Source organism: Dipodomys spectabilis, unplaced genomic scaffold, assembly GCF_019054845.1.
Source record: "Dipodomys spectabilis isolate Male_0828 unplaced genomic scaffold, ASM1905484v1 ptg000263l, whole genome shotgun sequence".
Taxonomy (NCBI): Eukaryota; Metazoa; Chordata; class Mammalia; order Rodentia; family Heteromyidae; genus Dipodomys; species Dipodomys spectabilis.
This window is the reverse complement of record NW_024870940.1, coordinates 3,876,245-3,894,396: the sequence shown is the minus strand read 5'-3', so window position 1 is coordinate 3,894,396 and position 18,152 is coordinate 3,876,245. Positions and strand designations below refer to the sequence as shown.

Below are 18,152 nucleotides of genomic sequence, written 5' to 3'. Positions count from 1 at the left end.
CACACACGCGCCCAGCCACGCGCACAGACGATGATGGGGTTCAGCCTCACACCACACACGCGCCCAGCCACACACACAGACGATGGGGTTCAACCTCACACCACACACACGCCCAGCCACACACACAGACGATGGGGTTCAACCTCACACCACACACGCGCCCAGCCACGCACACAGACAATGGAGTCCAGCCTCACACCACACACGCGCCCAGCCACGCGCACAGGTGATGATGGGGTTCAGCCTCACACCACACACGCGCCCAGCCACGCGCACAGACGATGATGGGGTTCAGCCTCACACCACACACGCGCCCAGCCACGCGCACAGACGATGGGGTTCAACCTCACACCACACACGCGCCCAGCCACGCACACAGGCAATGGAGTCCGGCCTCACACCACACACGCGCCCAGCCACGCACACAGGTGATGATGGGGTTCAGCCTCACACCACACACACGCCCAGCCACGCGCACAGACGATGGGGTTCAACCTCACACCACACACGCGCCCAGACACGCACACAGACGATGGGGTTCAACCTCACACCACACACGTGCCCAGCCACACGCACAGACGATGATGGGGTCCAGCCTCACACCACACACGCCCAGCCATGCACACAGACGATGGGGTCCAGCCTCACACCACACACGCGCCCAGCCACGTGCACAGATGATGGGGTCCAGCCTCACACCACACACGCGCCCAGCCACGTGCACAGACGATGGGGTCCAGCCTCACACCACACACGCGCCCAGCCACGCGCACAGACGATGGGGTTCAGCCTCACACCACACACGCGCCCAGCCACGCGCACAGACGATGATGGGGTTCAGCCTCACACCACACACGCGCCCAGCCACACGCACAGACGATGGGGTTCAGCCTCACACCACACACGCGCCCAGCCACGCGCACAGACGATGGGGTTCAGCCTCACACCACACACGCGCCCAGCCACGCGCACAGGGATGGAGTCCGGCCTCACACCACACACGCGCCCAGCCACGCGCACAGACGATGGGGTCCAAACTCACATACGCCCCGCCACACACATAGACGATGGAGTTCGGCCTCACACTAGGCCTGATGTTCCAAAGCTGCATTTTGTAGAGCCACACAATTAAAACCCTGTCCTTGACCTGCTGTGACTGTGCTGTGCTGAGAGATGAGGAAGGAAGATGAGGTGCACCAAGTTCAATAATTCGGTCACATCAGTTTCAGGAATTCTCTTTTTTAATTTATTTTTGGTCATTTTGGGGCTTGAACTCAGGGCCTGGGCGCTGTCCCTGACCTCCTTGGCTCAAGGTAGTGCTCTACCACTTGAGCCACAGCTCCACTTCTGGTTTTTGAGTGGTTAAGTAGAGGTAAGAGTCTCATGGGACTTTCCTGCCGGGGCTGGGTTTGAACCACAACCCTTAGATCTCAGCCTCCTGAGTAGCTAGGATGACAGGCAGAAGCCACTGGCACCTAGCAAGGAATTCTTTACAGCTGCACATTTCTTTTTCTAAAATAGTTTATCTTTGCAAAGATAAAGCAGGAACAAATAATGAGCACATTGTTGAAATATGAATACACAGAAGCAAAGAGTTGCTGTGATTATAATTTGACACCCAGTAAGATTCATAACTTTCTCCATGATTTCCAAAATCTTAATCAAAACTGCAACGTACATCTGCTCTTCAGACTTTTAATTCCCCTGTAGTGATCCCTTGAGATGCTATTTCTGATCACTGGCAGTATTTTGTCAGAGGCTTTTGAATGATAGGACTTGTGCAGATGCCTTCCCTCCTTCAGTCACAAAACAAACTCCAGGGAGAGAGTTAAAATAAGCGGTGACTGATGCTCTTTCCTAATCAGTAGAACAGAACACGGCCAGGAGGGCGAAGCGCAGGGCGGCCCCTGAGCCATGGTGGAGAGAGGAGATGCAGCGCCCGCCCCTCACCTCAGTGCCCGGTGCTGGCTGAGGGCTGGCCACACTCGGCTACTCACACAGGCTCCTGGGCAGGGTGATTTCAGTCCAACCTGCAGGCAGGGCAGAGGAGAAGGAGCACGAGACTCCCTCGCATGGGCCTGTGTGCCCAACTGTCAACAAAAAGCAGCAGCAAGACTAGAGAGGCTCAAGCCCAGGCCCGGGGTTGGCAGCCTGCTTGGGGCAGGCTCTGTCTGACCTCCACTCCCCAAAGGCAAATGTGGTGGAGCAACGAAGAGACAAAGGAGTGGAAAGAAATGTGCACCATTGATTTTTGCCAGGAAATTTTCTTGAACCCTTATTTTAAATCCTGGAAAACTACCAGTGCTCATTACGAGAAACACAACGCAGCCGTGCACAGGATGACCGGATGTGGAGCTCAGGTCCGGCCCGAGGCTCGGCAGCCGGGCAGCGGGGGTGAGTGCAGCCTGAAGCCCCAAGCCCACTTCCAAGCAGATCTCACTCCCTCACCTTCACACCTTGGCATGTAATGCCAGATGATTGGCAATCAATACCAAGACCAGAACAAGAATTCTCTCCAAAGAAGAAAGGGAGACAGAGAAACTGGCCATGATTCTGAGAAAAATCAAGTAAACCGTTGCCTTTCCTCAGATGGTTTCTTGTGGAATCACTGTATATAATGCGAAAATAACCTACTAAGGAATTGTATCTAACATGAAATGGATCAATTACAATCAGAGCTTTTTTCCCATACAAAATTGGCAATAGGAAAAAAAAGAGAAAAATGGTTAGATAAACGGAACTTTTAAAATGTATCTTGCAGTACTGGGCGCTGAAATCAGGGACTCAAGCTTGCTAGGCACGCACTCGCCACCTGCGCGGCTCCCCCTTTCCAGATAAGGTTTTCAGTGAAGTCGTCTGGCCTCGGCCTGAGAACATGGTCCTCCTGTTTTCTTCTCCCCAGTAGTAGGAATTACAGGCCTGAAGCATGGAAATGCTAGAAATACAGCAGTCAGTTTAACCACGCATTCTGCTGATGTGGGACAGGCACTAGACACGCCCTAACAGATGATGGGGGAAATTTCAAACTGGATCACCAGCCTGGGTGGGACCAGAAGAGCCTCGATGTCAGTGCGGTGGGGGGGGAACGCGGCACCCCGCCCCCCCCCTTTAACTCAGAAGACACGCCCAGCAAGGCCTGCTGAGAAAGCTTAGAGAATTTCCTTTCCTGACAACACAGGAAAATGCATGGGTTGATGGGTTTATTGTAACTAGAATAATGCTTAAGTTCTCTTTCAGTTTTTTTTTCTTAGCTGAAGCCCAAAGCCTTTGTAAACCAGGCTACCACGAATGCACATGCTGCTCGTGAACAAAGCGGCAGTTCACATTGAGAGTGCCCCACGTGGAGCACACGCCAGAGGCTCTTGGGGAAGCTGCCAGTCTTTATAAAGTCTAATCTAGGGTACAGTGATGTTTATCGAGTGGTTTACAGGCATCTCCACTTTCACAGCCCCTGGAGGCTTCCAGATGGAAGCCGGCAGGCCCCGGCCAACGCGGCCATGATGGAAGGGTTAGGCAAGTCAGGCCCAGTGGGGACTTAGTGAGACTCCAGAGCCCCGGCCTCCTCCCACCTTCCTTCAGCATGCGCGAGCCTCAGTGCCTCCATGACATCATGGACATGCCTCCATGACGATGTCAGGGACGCTGTCTCCTCTGTCCTGGCCATAACAACAGCTCTGTGAACCCCAGAAAACAGCTGTGCACGCGTGTACTGTACACGGGCATGTGCACGCGTGTACTGTACACGGGCATGGGCCACCAAGCATACACTCCCTGCAACGCTTGTCTAAATCACACAGCGGGTGGACAGCAGAGCGGCCTGCGCTCAGCACACCGCCACCTCTCTCCATTCTTCACCAGAGTTAGGAAGACACTATGCTCTAAAATGATAACAGGAGCCCTCCAGACACAGGAAAACGCATGGGTTGATGGGCTTATTGTAACTAGAATAATGCTTAAGTTCTCTTTCAGTTTTATCCATTCTGCTATTCCCTAGGAAACTTTGAAAAAGAAAGACAAGATGTGAAATCCAGAATGTAGAGAGGACCCTTTCCTTCCTTCGGGAAGCTATGTGTATCAATGTACTAGATATTCTCAAAGGTGACATTAAAATGGTTAAAAGACCAACCCCCCAAAACCTTGCAAAATCAAGACGCAGTTCCTTTCCACCCCAGTAAGCCTCCCTCCTTCGTGCCCTGAAAATGAAGAATTTCCACAGACAGCAATGCAATTCGTTTGGCTTCTAAGTGACTCCTGTGCACACCTCTTTCTCAAGCAGCGTGCCAGAGTCCCTGGTGCTTTGTATAAATACCAGGTGATCACTAACTAATTGACAGCTCACGGAGGCCCAGCTGCCCGCACACTGGAAGACACGCGCGCGGCCGGGCGCTGGGGGTCACTCACTCTCATAGTGGATGAGGAAGCCCACGTTGGACCGGCTGCTGTCGGTGGTGAAGAGCAGGAACATGAAGTTGCCGGTGCTGATGAGGAACTGCGGTGCCTGAGTGCCGTGGTACTCTCCGATCAGCGGAGAGGAGCTGGCCGCCCCATCCCGCACCTCCAGCGTGTCGTAATTGACTTCCGTCTGGAATCTGCACAAAGGGGAAGCGGGCAGGAGAGGCATTCCCAGCAGGGTGAGACCTTAGACTTCACCCACTGCTGTCATCCTACGACCCCAATGCACGGTGCATATGTACAAACGAAGACACAGAGACAGACAGACGGACAGATCATAAAATCTGGGGACATATTTTACGTTTTCCTGGAAGTAAAAACACATTCTAAACTTCTCCATTTTTGTATCTTTCCAGATAGGAAGAAGATGTTACTCGGCTTGGACACAAACACATGGGGAAAGCCAGAGTGGAGACCTCATAACCAGACAGGACAGAGACCATCTCCAATTGGTGAAAAATCAGTGTTTGTGCATTTTCACAAACTGTGCACGGGCCTGCGCTTCCACCATGACCACCGACCCCTTGAAATGGACACCGTGAAGGGAAATGATCTCTCAAGACAAGGATGAATTCCCAACATATTTCAAAGATGCCTTTTTTGCTCACATTCACTCTATTGGCACCACGTAACTAACATGAGTGAGTTGCTAGTTCAGAAAGCAAGCAAGCCTTAATGATTCAGAAAAGTTAGAAGAGCCTCCAGGAAGTGCTTTGCTTTTCTTGTACTTCTACAAAATCTGGCCTGTAATTGTATTTCTATCAAGTTGCTGCCCCTGGGGTCCCAAGGATGCGATGATGGCTCCATCCAGGCGGGTAGATCGCTTTCTAGATGGACTGTCTCATCCCCCGAGAGCTAACCCTGATTCCCAGTCCGACTCTGCCCTCCGGGAGCAGCCAGAGCACCGTCGGCCTCGGACTCATTCGGTAATGGTGAGCCAAAGGCTGTTCTGAGGTCCGGGCGGGGCCTGGCTGGGCACAGAGCGAGCGGATGAGAGCAGAACCATGGGACACAGGCCTGCGCCGGGCGGCCCGGCCTGGCCCGGCCCGAAGGCCGCCCTGCTGTCCAGCGACCGTCATTTCACACGCAAGGCTGCTCCCTCACCCCGTTCCTTCCCCAGCATGGAGCCAAACAGCACACCACGGGACGGAGCAGAGCCGCGCCGTGCCCGGGCTGGCAGCAGAGCCAGCGTGGCCTTTCAATCACAACTGTTGCTGCAAAGACCTGCAGGACCCCACATGTCAGAGTCCAAATTCCAGCGCTTAGGATGAGTGGAAAGCAATCATATTTGAGATATCACACTGAAGTACTCATATTCCATGTCTGTGTGACGCCAGGACAGATCACGTGTCCATCTCAACAGCTATGTCGTTTCTAAGACCACCAAGGAACAGAAAATTCTAGATGCTTTCCACATTTGCCCAAACTGAACACCTCTCATGCCACAATACCTTCTGCATGTAATTTAAATCTGCACATACAGTACACCCTTTTTGAGAGTGTCAGCCCTGGACCAGGTGTGAAATAATAGAAATAATAAATATCACACCAGGAAATTCATCTTTAGAGAAAGTACAATATTTACTGTAAAAAAACACTCATCTAAAAATATCACATAGGCAAGGTACTTGAGGTGGAATGTAACAAAATATCACATTGAAATAATATTGAAGGAAATTTTAAAAGCATCTTCAAGCAATCAAGGGAGACAGAAGTGCTAACAGATCGAGAAAAGGGCAGGGAGAGGGTATCACTTCTACTGAGGGATCTGAACTCCACAGAGCTGGGAACTGGTGTTCTGTTCAGGATCTCATTCTGATCCTGAAAACCATAAAGATAAAAAAAGGAAAACTAAATCTAATAAACTGCTTCATTAAATGGCAACTCATTTGTACAACCACGTAAAGATAATAAAAAGAAAAAAATCAAAGAGCAAACAAAAGCTAATATAGTAAATATTTAAACGGGATCCACTCCCTAAGATGTATGAAACAAATCTTTGTCTTTGTCTGGAAGGATTTTCACACTGGAAATTATTATCACCCAAGAGACTCTTGAATGCTAACTTCAGATACAAATGATCATTAAAGGTGGCTCAAACCTCACTAAAAACTTTCCTAGGCTGATGTTAGCAGTGATTTGGGAGTGGGAAATCCAAGGAACCGGCACCGCAGTGCTCCTGCTGTGGAGTCTGGTCTAGAAGAAGGGCCCTGCCAGCGAAGCTCAGCGCCACTAGAATTCAGGCAGCAGGGGACCCTTGGTGTCCGTCCTTAGGTTATATAGCACATGGACAGTCTGTTTCAAACAACAACAACAAACCAACCACAAAGTTCCTGGTTTTCAATCATCCAATCCATGTAAACATTGACATAAACGGCTGCGCATTTTATCAAACGGCCTTCTCACAACGGCAGAGTATGGACAGGAAAAGACCAAATAGCAAAGCCAACCTGAAACCCGGTCCCACTGTGGCACAGCTGGTGGACAGGTCATAGAGACCCGATCTGCTACATGGATCCACCAGGTCGCGGTCAGATGCGCCCGTGGGAACCAAGCAGCGCTGTCTCCTCTGCGGAGGCAGCGAGGGGCAGGCAGCAGCAAAGGAGGGGAGCCCATCTTACCTATCGAATGTTATCTTGATGGAATGTCCTGGTTTTGCTTCGATGATCCACTCACAACTTAAGGAATCTTTGTAATACCCAGGCCACCCAGGGGGCAGAATGACTCCACTGGACGCTGTCAGGTGTCCTCCACACGGAGCTGAGAAGAACACAAACTCCTGTCAGGTAACGCTGAACAGAGGGAGGCACGACCCCACAGAAACGGCTCCGCTCAGGTTGCCTTGTCAACGCAGGTCAGGGTCCTCCTGTCCTCTACTGTGTGATAAATGACCTCTAGTGACCTCTGTTCCCCCAATGTAGGATCTTACGCAGCTGTCATCCATAGTTTACTTGCATTTGGAGTTCAACCAACATCTGTTGATCGAATCTGAAATTCAAGTGATGTGAGTCTGTATGCTGTGTTTTATTCATTTAACTCAAGTGACTGTTGAATGGTGGCTGAGTCATAGAAAGCAGAACAACTTCTGCCAAATCTAGTTCAGCCCAGACTGACCATCCTGACCGACGGAGATTTGACCAACTTTGACCACACATTCATGAGCTGTGATGTCCTTCATCTTAACATCTATTTCAGAGTGGGTCAGGACACTCAGCAGGCTAGGGGTAGAAGAGAAACAGAGAGCTACAGAGGCTCCACAATCCACAGCCACAACACCCTTGGCATCCAGAAAACTTCTGTGGGAATAAATAATATACAGTTCTTCAAAAAATTACATTGACGTGAGTGTTTCACTTTTTAGGCAAAAGTCATATTATTCTTGTAATAATGGCCATTTCTCTCTGATGGATCTAAAACCCTATAATGTTCCTCTTAGATTCCTTTAGGAGGTTTTGTCTGAGCAGTATGGCCTCATACTGGCCTTGCATTCCTGTTTCTCAGGTGAGACTTTTGCTGGTTTCATTGTCTGGGTTTTGCTTGTTTCTTTGTTCTTTTTGCTAGTTTCCTGGTGGTGTACTTTACGTTCATTTATTTCAAGTTCTCATGTGAGATATGCATTTTCCTCTCAGCCTTGCATTTGTTGCTTTACATTTTTCATAATATTAAGACTTTTCCATCTTGTGGTCCCAGATAGTATAAGACATAACATTGGAATTTCTCTTCAGCATACAACTAACTAGAATGGGCCCTTTGATTTTAGATACGTTTGTAGCTCTATTCTTATTAAACACTGTACATTAGTTAGTGCTACAATCTAGATTTATTTTAACTTATTAAGGTAGCCAACTATACAACTGATCTGACAAATGACTCTGGAGAAAATACTAAACACTCATCCTTCAATCAGCTTTGTTGTTGGAACAACTTCTTTCCCATCTTTTGATTTGTTTCCCTACTTGATCTGCTTGCTCTGGAGGTTGGATTTCTATTTCAACTCAGCAAGTCCTTGGTGAGGGAGTCTCGTCCGCCATATTACCTGCAAGTTTCCTGCCTCTCTGAGGCTCACCTCCTCAGTTCCCGGGCAGGAACATTTTCAGTGTTCTTCATAAGGAACATGTCTGCAGGTTTTCTTGGCTAACCACCCAGCTGGATGTGAAGACTCTTCCTGGTGATAGGAGAGCTCTCTGCTAATTCTATGTAATCATTTTCCTTTCATCTGACCTCACGTTCCTGCTTGTTAGCCTCTTTACCCTAGTGGTCCTCCTACCTCCCTGATCAACAAAGCCCACCACGCATCTGCAGACAGGCAGATGCCGAGAAGAGGCACCGAGGCCGCTAGAACCGTGACTGGCCAAGAGCAGAGGCGGGGCATGCGCATTTTAACCATCTTCTCATAAAACCACTCATGTCGCAAGGTCGGTAGTGAAGCGTTTGGCTCAAGTAGTCATTAAAAACACAATTAACTGCAGACCATTGTCTAGCCATCCTGAGTGAACATTTAACTCCTTATAAAAAAATCGAAGGTCTGTATGTCAACTTTATAACAACAATACGTAACTTTAAAAAGAAAAAAATCAGTTACCCATCTATTAACATGTGTAAAATTCAAAATACAAAATGATATATTTATAATATATGAATATTAGTTGTATTTTTATATATTTTTATTTTTATAAATTTTATTTTTAATTTATGTATTTTAATATTTAAATATATAGTTGTATTTTTCTTGCACTATAGTCTCCCGTCCACACATTGTATGGCTACTTCACCAAAGACAAGGCCCGGCTGGGCCTTAAACCTCGGTGAGTGACTCTGGAGGTCAGGCTGGGCAGAGCGAGGTGTGTGGCAGCCTTCAACCACGACTGTGCTAACGACCTCGAAGGTCAGTGTGTACTTAGTCTCTGCTTAGACCTCGGGGAGGCTCTGGGCTTGCCGGTGTCAGGTCGGCGCACTGCAGGTCGGAGAGAAGTTCCCACTGCACGCGTTCCTTTTCTGAGGATGTATTTAAAAAAATTGTCTCAGGATTGAAGGCCTGCCAAGCACTCGCCCAACCCCAAGTTCCACCAGTGCTACCAAGTAAATAAACATATAGATGCTGCCTTGGACAACTGAGAAAAAGAAAAATTATTACCATGAGCAATATTTTTGTGTGCAATGTTCTTTTTTCTTGTCATGCATTAAAATGCCCTGTAAATACTTCATTTTTATAAGTTTACATATTTCCTATATATCGTATTATATTTATTTTTTCAAACAATTTCTGTGCCTATTTGATGTTATAACCTTGCTAGCAGTGGCCTGGCATAAAATACATTATATTTGCCCAACAATTCCTCGGCTGTTTAATTTCAGTTGTATCCAACTCTGCCCTTATAAATACTGTAAAAAGCATTTGTGAACAAATATATTTTCAAGTTTGTTCTAATATTTCACTACATTAACCTCAAGAGTGTAACTTAAGGCTCAAAAACAAGGCGAATTTAAAATCTCAATATAAATTCTTACTATGATGCTGTGATTTTTATATGCTCACTAGCATGACCAAGAATGAAAAGATGCCCGTTAACATATTTAAATGTTTATCAACCATATTGTTGAAGGCTCAATTTGTATTTCTTTGGTATTTCCTGGAAATAAGGCTGAAAAGATTTTCTTAGGTGACTGGGATGGAAAGCTAGGGAAGACAGGAGTATAGCTTCTGAAACATTTAGAAAACAAGCAACAGTTGTAGGCAGCAGCTTTTTCTCCAAACATGTTTTCCTCACATTTTTTAGGTAGCTATAAACACAAAATGGTCAAAAATTGCATTGCTGCTGTGTTGGGGCCTGTCCAATCACCCACATTTCCCACCACAGCCTTAGGCCGCCGGCAGCAGCTCCCGGCTGGTTTAGAGACTGGGGCCTGAGGAATTAATCACCCCATTGAGGTGTGTTTGCAATGGAATGGTGACTCCTCATGCAGTGCGCACTGGCCCTATCAGAAGGGAATTTGGACATGGAGTCAGACACAAGTGGAGGGTGATGTTTCCAGAAGCCAGGGATGCTAATCCACAGCCAGAGCACATTCATTCTCCCTTAGGGCTCCTGGGAGGAGCCAACTCCGGCTTCGCATGAGCCTGGACATCCAGCTTGAGGCGGTGAGAATGAATTTGCTTTGCTCAGGCTACCTTTCTGGCTGTCAGTGACGGCGGCTTTAGAGGCTCAGGTTTGGCGGTGCTGGATCGCCCGGGAGAAGGGCGGGGCACAGGCTCACCCTCACAGCGCGGCACCGTGGAGCTCCACACCACATTCCCGTCCTGCAGGATGCAGGTGATGGACTCGGATCCCTGGGTCTTCACAAAGCCATCCTCGCAGTGGAAGGACACGGAGCTCCCCAGCAGAAACCGGTCTCCAAATCGCTGCCCATTCACAGGAATGCCGGGATCGTGGCACTCGTTCTGACCAAATGCTGGGGAGGAAAAGAAAAGTAGAACATACAATTAAATGCCAACAATCTCCATTTAAAAATAAAGAAGCTACAGTTATAAAGCAATCCTCCCCAAATTTGGTTTACATTTTTGATAAGTATGTTGAATAAGCAGAATTATCAGTATTTATGAGAGTAAAAGAAGAGAGAGAGAAAGAGGGAGGAGAGACGGAAAAATAGGTTTCCATGGACACAGATCCTCCTCCTGGACAGTGAGCAGAGAGAAAGGATGCCACCTCCTGGAGCACAGAAACAGCCGTGGCAGGTGCACCGGCGGGGTTGGCCATCCTTAGCTTTGTCACCTGACACTGGCAGAGTGTGTTGAAGTGTTAAGACCACTTATAAGTAATGGTAAGCATACACCTGAGAGCTACAGTGATGCTGAGGGACTGAAATGTAATCACTGGAAAATTCTAACTATAGTATCAGGGGAAGTAGTCGATAAAGGATACCCTTGTATTATTCATGTGAACAGCACTTTGTTTTATTTCTGCTACAAGTGCAGTGCATTCTGTGACATCTGCTTTGCAGATGCATGGATGGATGGATAGATGTATGTATGTATGGATGGATGTGTGGATGGATGGAGGGTTGGTTGGCTGGATGTGTGAATAGATGGATAACCAGAGAGAGAAAAGATATACAAAAGATCCAACCCCTCTATGGTAGAGCTGGCCAAATCACTCAGGTAAAAAGTGATCTGTGTCTGGAGTTCAGGTTTCTGTGATAATTTTGCTACTCCTGTTACTTTACTAGTGACTCCCTAACTTCAGAAGTTTCAGCCTTAAACTGCCACTTCCTGTCCACGTGAAGGACTTCCTGTCTGCATGAGGAACTTCCTGTTTGCATGGAGGACCTGTGGCTATGGTGGCTCATGCGCAGGAACACTTACTGGTGTAGGTGATGTTGAACCCTCGGCCGGTGGTGGAGTGGTCGGACTGAAACTCCAAGCGCACCACGTGCCCGCTGCTGGCCAGCTGGGCAGGCACTTCGTTGCCCGAAAATGTGCCAAGGACAGTGATATCAGAGAGCCCGTCATCTTTGACGGCCAGGAAGTCAAACTGAGGCTCCACATCGAAATCATTGAAGATGAGGTGGATTCTGCTCCCGGGCTCCGAGATAATCAACCAGACGCAGTTCATGTTGTTTCCGTACTCCTCCGGGTAGTTCGGGGACAGGATAATCCCAGAGGAGGCCGTGAAGTTGAAGAAACACGAGACTGCGAGACAAGGACACATCCTGAGCTGCTCCACAGGGACCTGACCCTGCCCAGGAGCCTCCTCAGGGCTCAGGGAGTCCAACTGCCCTGTAGCCCTGGGGCTGGTTCCGCCCCACTGAAACTGCCAATTCCAGAATGAATGTGGGTGCTTCTCCTCTCTCTCTGTCTCTGTCTATCTGTCTCCTTCTCCCTCCCACTCCCTCTCTCTCTTTCTCTCTCTCTCTCTCTCTCTCTCTCTCTCTCTTCTTTTTTTTTTTAGGTAGGTCGTGGGGCTTGAACTCTGGGCTTGGACACTGTCCCAGCTCTTCAGCTCAAGGCAAGCGCTCTACCGCTTAAGCCACAGTGCCACTTCTGGTTTTCTGGTGGTAACTGGAGATAAGAGTCTCACGGACTTTCCTGCCCAGGCTGGCTTTGAACCACGATCCTCAGAGCTCAGCCTCCTGAGTAGCTAGGTTTATAGCGTGAGCCGCCGGCGCCCGGCCAATGGCCTTTCTCCTCTCTAATTCTTACATCATGTCATGCAGCTCAGCTAGGGCCACACAGGGTGAGGTGCCGGCTTGATTTAAAAAGGGATGCTGTCCATTGGCTAAGGAGGTGTGGTAATGTCTGGGGGCAGCCCTCCACCGCAGCGCAGCAGCACTCCCTCGAGAGCCGGGCTGGGCACAGGAAAATCCGCCAGGGGCAGTGTGTCTCCCGTGAACACTTCCCGTTAGTGTGCAATTTTCAAGGTATTCATAATTAGTGACCTAAGAGAATCGGATTGTGTTCCAATTATAAGCGATAAAAAGCTGCTGTAGAATGTATTAGGAATTTCTCAAAAACATGTCTTTCTCTTCTAGAGCGGTGACCTCTCACCTGGGGCTTAGCTTGAACTCTCTATGATCTTACCTTGGTTCCCTGATGCTGCTGCAGTTATCCACAAATGAAAGCCTTCTTTTAGACTGCTCCTCCACATGGCAGGCCAGGGAGACACACACACACACACACACACACACACACACACATGCACAACACACGTGGCAAGCGGGTACTCACACACGCAGCTCGGCTTGTTGCCCGACCACTGGTTGTTCTGCTGGCAGGTGATGACCCTCTCCCCGACCAGCTCGAAGGCTGCCTGGCACTCGAAGGACAGTGTGTTCCCATGCAGGAAGCTGCTGCCCGTCCGCTTCCCGTAGGCCGGAATGCCGGGGTCCCCACAGCCCCCCTTCTCAATTTCTGAAAATGAGAGAAGACATGAACCATGAAACAGTGCACAGAACTTGCTAAGCCCACAGGGAAGCAACTTGATGAGCGGTTTCTTTTCGCTGGTCAAAGCATCATTTTTGAAAACAATTTCAGCTGCACAAGTCATCCCATGTTTAATTCCAAAACCAGAACAGAATTGTGATGCGACATTGAGAGAAAGGTAATTGTTTAATGTGCTGTCTTTTAAGATTCACGGGCCACTAGAGGAGGTGCTGACAAGACAAATGTTGTAGTTAATCAATGCATCTCTGAGCAAAGCGCTGTTACAGGATGGAAACATGGGCTCCAAGCCACATGATTTTTTGGTTATGAACAATACAGATGAAGATCACTCCCCTCAGAATATCTCCATCAACACTCCATCTGGATATTCTCCTTAGCTGAAATGTGAGAATGCACTTTTGAATCAAAATGAATGTTGTGTTTTCATGAGAAAAGAAACCAAGGCTCGGGAAGCGGTGGCTAGAAACACCTCCAGGCCTGAAGCTTGCTGGTCAACCCTGGGCAGCTCTGAGCCTGGAGCTCGCTGGGCGGCCCTGGGCAGCTCTGAGCCTGGAGCTCGCTGGGCGGCCCTGGGCAGCTCTGAGCCTGGAGCTCGCTGGGCGGCCCTGGGCAGCTCTGAGCCTGGAGCTCGCTGGGCAGCCCTGGGCAGCTGAGCCGGGGCCTCCGGGGCCCCCAGAGTCTGGTGTATCCGAATCCTCACCTTCACCATTTCCGAAAGGGCCGTCCACTTTCGACCTGTGAGATATTTAATTTTGAACAACATCCTAGTTGTTAGGATTTTTATCAGCATGACATTTATGCTTAGCCTTCATGTCTGATAAATTTTAGTTGGTACTTTATGCTATGCCCATAAATGTTGATAGGCTAAAAGAACAATTTGATGCAGTGTTTATTCTGTTAATGGAGCTGAGGAAGTTTTTAAACCTGACATCAATCTTGGGGCATATATAAATCAAAGTAGCGGATTGGCAGCTGGGGACGTCCGTGGGGAAACCTGTCGCTGTGTGCGCTCACCCGCATCCCCGCAGGAGTGGGAGGCCCAGCCTGGGGACGGGCTGGAGGAGGAGCGTCCGCGGGTCTGGACAGAGCGCAGGAGACGCAAGCGGCTGACAGGGCAAGCCTGGGAGATGCCGTTCAAGGCATTCAGATCAACGTATGAACGTGAGGCTCATTGGACCGTTTCTGATTTACAAAAGGGAACGCCATCCTAACACCGCACCCGCCCGCCCACCCCACCACAGCCGCTGCTTCCATTGTTCTTGCAGACAGCGTCTGCACCTCCCTGCGAGCCTGGCCAGGACGGGACCGTCACACTGTTCATCTTGCTGTCCCGCGCTGCGGCTCTGTCTGTTGTGAGCTCACTCCTGGCAGCGGATGCTTGTTTTCGTGATGCCAAAAGCCTCTTCCCAAGAAAGTGGCATGCACTTTCCGTGCGTCTGGGGGCTGCGGTCCTCAGCTCTGTCTCTCCAGCTGGGGATTCCCACTGTTGCCACCGGGAGCCAGGCTCCTGCACACATCCTGCCCCAGGATCCCTCTCCCCGGCCTCTGTCCAAGACCCACTGCCCCCTCTCCAGGTTCGCAAACTCCCAGTCCAGGTGACTTTTCCTCTCGTGGGAGAGTTAGAGACAGCTATTTCATAAACGTTTTAGAGCTGGTCTGGTGCAGCGCAGACAGATTTTCGTTGAGATGGTGTCTTTTAGTCCCAATCTGGGGTGAATCGCTCAGAATGATGGTGCAGGCGCATTCTTTCCGGACCTCAGTACTTAGAACGGTGCTCACTACAGCGCGGACACGGCTCTCCACTCGGAGGACACGTCTCAGCCTCTCTTCAATCTGTAGACTGAACTTTTACCTTAAGGAGGCTCCAGCCCAGGCCTCAGTTTCTAGTCTGTGACAAATGTTTTGAAGCTCCATCTGTTCTAGCTGCAAGCAGAACAAGACTAAGTGAGCAGGGCAGATCCTCACGCCAGGGCAGATCCTCACGCCCGAGGCTTGTCCTCGAGGTGGTCAGCAGCGATGGCTCTGTCCGGGAAGCCGAGCCGGGCAGCCCCAGGGTGCCCCCACCACGAGGCTCTGTCCACTGAGGGGTGGGTGCTACTTTCCTCCTTTATGATCATCCAGCACGCCGCACCCCCAAGTTCAGAATGACACAACCGAACACAAAACACAAAAGGGAGAATTCTGTGAGCAGGAGCCTGCACACCTGGGCATGCTGCAGGCACCATGGTTCACCTGGCCCTGTGCTCCAAGGGAGGGCGACAGCGTTCCCGGGAGAGATCAACTGCGCATCTCTAAGAGAGGCAAGTCCCGCTCCTGCCGTGTCTCCTGGTCTGTCTGAGTCCAGGGCCCCACCCGACCTCTCCACCCGTGAGGGCGGCCACAGTGTGCGGTCAGTGGTGGCTGTCTAAGCCATCGTGGTACAGGGACTGGGGGGGGAGGGGCAGCAGCCACCCAGGCCCAGCCCTGGGTGTGGCGGACTCCGCGCAACTCTGATGACCTGAAAGTGCAGTGACCCCTCTCCACGGAGTTCCCACCCTCAGCCACGCAAACACTACGGTCAGAAAACGAGAGGCATTCCTCAGAAAGCAAGAATAACCACCAGGAACCATTCCCGACTGCGCAGTAACCTCTCCTAATAAAGGCTCGATAAACAGGCGAATGCATTTGGTATCAAAGGGGGATCCTGAGTAATTTGCCAATTACAGTCCCTAATTTAGAGAAAGTCAAAGATTTATGCATGAACAGAGACACCAAAGTGAATTTATTATACATTCCCAATCAAAAATAATCTCCTAGGAATGATTAGATTTCTCCAAGTATGCAATAAATATACGCCAATAAATTATATCAGTGCAAAAACAGCTAAGTAATCTCATAAGCTAAACAATTCCTTTTTTCATGGGTCACAGTAAATGTGTCACTAAAAACCCCGAATTTGATTTCCTATGGGTATCAGAGTAGCACTTGGCAGCTGGTCAAACAACATATAAATCTATAAACACTGGCCTAAACACAAGCATATTTTATTGTCCCCAGTCATAAGAAACCTGGAGGGAGAGCGCGGGCGGCAGGAGGGCAGCCATGACTGCCGGCCACCCCCACCTGGCTTCCCCGCACCCCAGCAGCCGGGCCTGGCTGCTTGTCACTGAGGATGTAAGGCAAAGGAAGGAAACCTCAGCCCCTCTCCTGGCTGTTCACACCTCTTCCGCTACAGTGCCCACCATGCCCTCCACACCGGAACATCCTGGAAGCTGGTGGACAGCAGTGTGGGCGACCACTGCTGTCCCTTCTGGTGTGTTTGCGGCCAGTTTGCCACATCGGCCGCAAAATGCCAGCAGGCGCTAAAGATAACAGCCAATGTCATTCCTACTGCAAAGACCCTTTTCAGTGGTCTCTCAACCATGGAGCCATCTCTGTATCGCAGCCAGTGCCGTGCTTACTATTTTGCCACCTGTGCTTAATTTTCAGGAGAATTAGTGGAATTGAAGGGGTACATTCCTCTCCGAATACAGGAAATGCTACCTCTGACAAAGTGTGCGAATGAGAGTAGAACAATCTTGATGCAAGTAGATACAATAAACAGAGGAGGAGCCGTAGAGCGCTTGGTCACTTCATCTTGTGTTCAGTTGGCCATAGGAGTCACGCGGGCCCAAAGGCCTCGTGAGTACACAGTTACGTTTCTGCCTTGCGAGGGATTTGTGTTTTCTTGGACCTAAAGTACTGCGAGGAGCCAGGTCATCGCCAGGAGGAGGATGGACACATGACAGGGCCAGAAAACAAAGCTTGTGGGAGCTGTGACAGGAGGTTGATGAATCCTCCTCCTCTTTTTCAAGGAGATGTTTACTTCATCACCATTCAGCGTTGACTGTCGATAGCTCACGGGTCATGACCGGCCCCGCAGAGACGGACGTCTCTGCCACGTAGCTCTGCTGCGGGCGACAGCTCACAGCCTCCCATCCTCAGAGACAGGAAGCAACCTTGTGAGACAAAATCAGGCTATGTGCTTCTGATTACTGTGACGGTCCACGTGACCCCTTTTTCTACCAAGTAATTGACTAACTAATAGCTACAAGATACACTGAATAAAAATATCCTGTGTGTATCGTATCTTCTGAGCTTACTTTATCATTATTCTGGAATTGAAATGGGCAGCGAGCGATTCGTAATTCAAATGTTTTTCTGGGCTACGTTCTTTCAACTTTGCTCTAGAATCAGGCTGACATTTGGGGGCTAGGCTAATTATCTGAGCACTGGTACAAGCCTTCCTCCTCCTCCTTCCCTTCTTCCTTCTTCTTCTTACCTTTCTCTTCCTCTTCCTCCTCCTCTTCTGCTAGCTTCTCCTTCTTCTTCACTGTTTTTCAGATAGATTCTCATGTGATTTTTCCAGGACAGGTCTTGAACCAGCCCTCCAGCTCTCAGCCTCCCAAGTAGCTGGCTTGACTGGCGTGCACAGCTGTGCCTGACAAGGGTTCCTCTCCATTTAAGGGTGTAGGTCAACATCAGTGCGTGTGTGTTCAGCCCTGATCCCTGCTGGCTCAACTCACCCTAGCCGGAGTCGAGGAACACGCCCAAATTCTTTGACTTTCTAGCAGTCTTCTGGGGGTTTAAAACTCCTTTTTTCTGAGCTGCGACTCGCACGGTGTGAAACAGGCTGACTGAGCTCGATCCTCCCCAGTGCTGAGATCACAGACCAGCACCCTCACGTGCAGTGGATCTGTCTGGACACGATCCCACCGCGGGCTGGGGGGCCTGTAAGTCTGAT

General features: G+C 49.7%; 1 protein-coding gene across 1 annotated transcript in view; it reads right to left on the bottom strand.

The window, feature by feature from the left end:
• Positions 1 to 18,152, bottom strand: part of LOC122125287 (CUB and sushi domain-containing protein 1-like) — a gene marked incomplete at its 3' end in the record, with an annotated part of 693,202 nt that overhangs the window by 48,192 nt on the left and 626,858 nt on the right. Inside the window, exons 15-19 of the mRNA XM_042699884.1 lie at positions 13,175 to 13,357; positions 11,813 to 12,139; positions 10,708 to 10,902; positions 7,074 to 7,212; positions 4,402 to 4,589 (exon numbers count right to left, since the gene is read on the bottom strand). Of these exons, the coding sequence (XP_042555818.1) occupies positions 4,402 to 4,589; positions 7,074 to 7,212; positions 10,708 to 10,902; positions 11,813 to 12,139; positions 13,175 to 13,357 (1,032 nt within the window). The remainder of the gene's footprint in view (positions 1 to 4,401; positions 4,590 to 7,073; positions 7,213 to 10,707; positions 10,903 to 11,812; positions 12,140 to 13,174; positions 13,358 to 18,152) is intronic.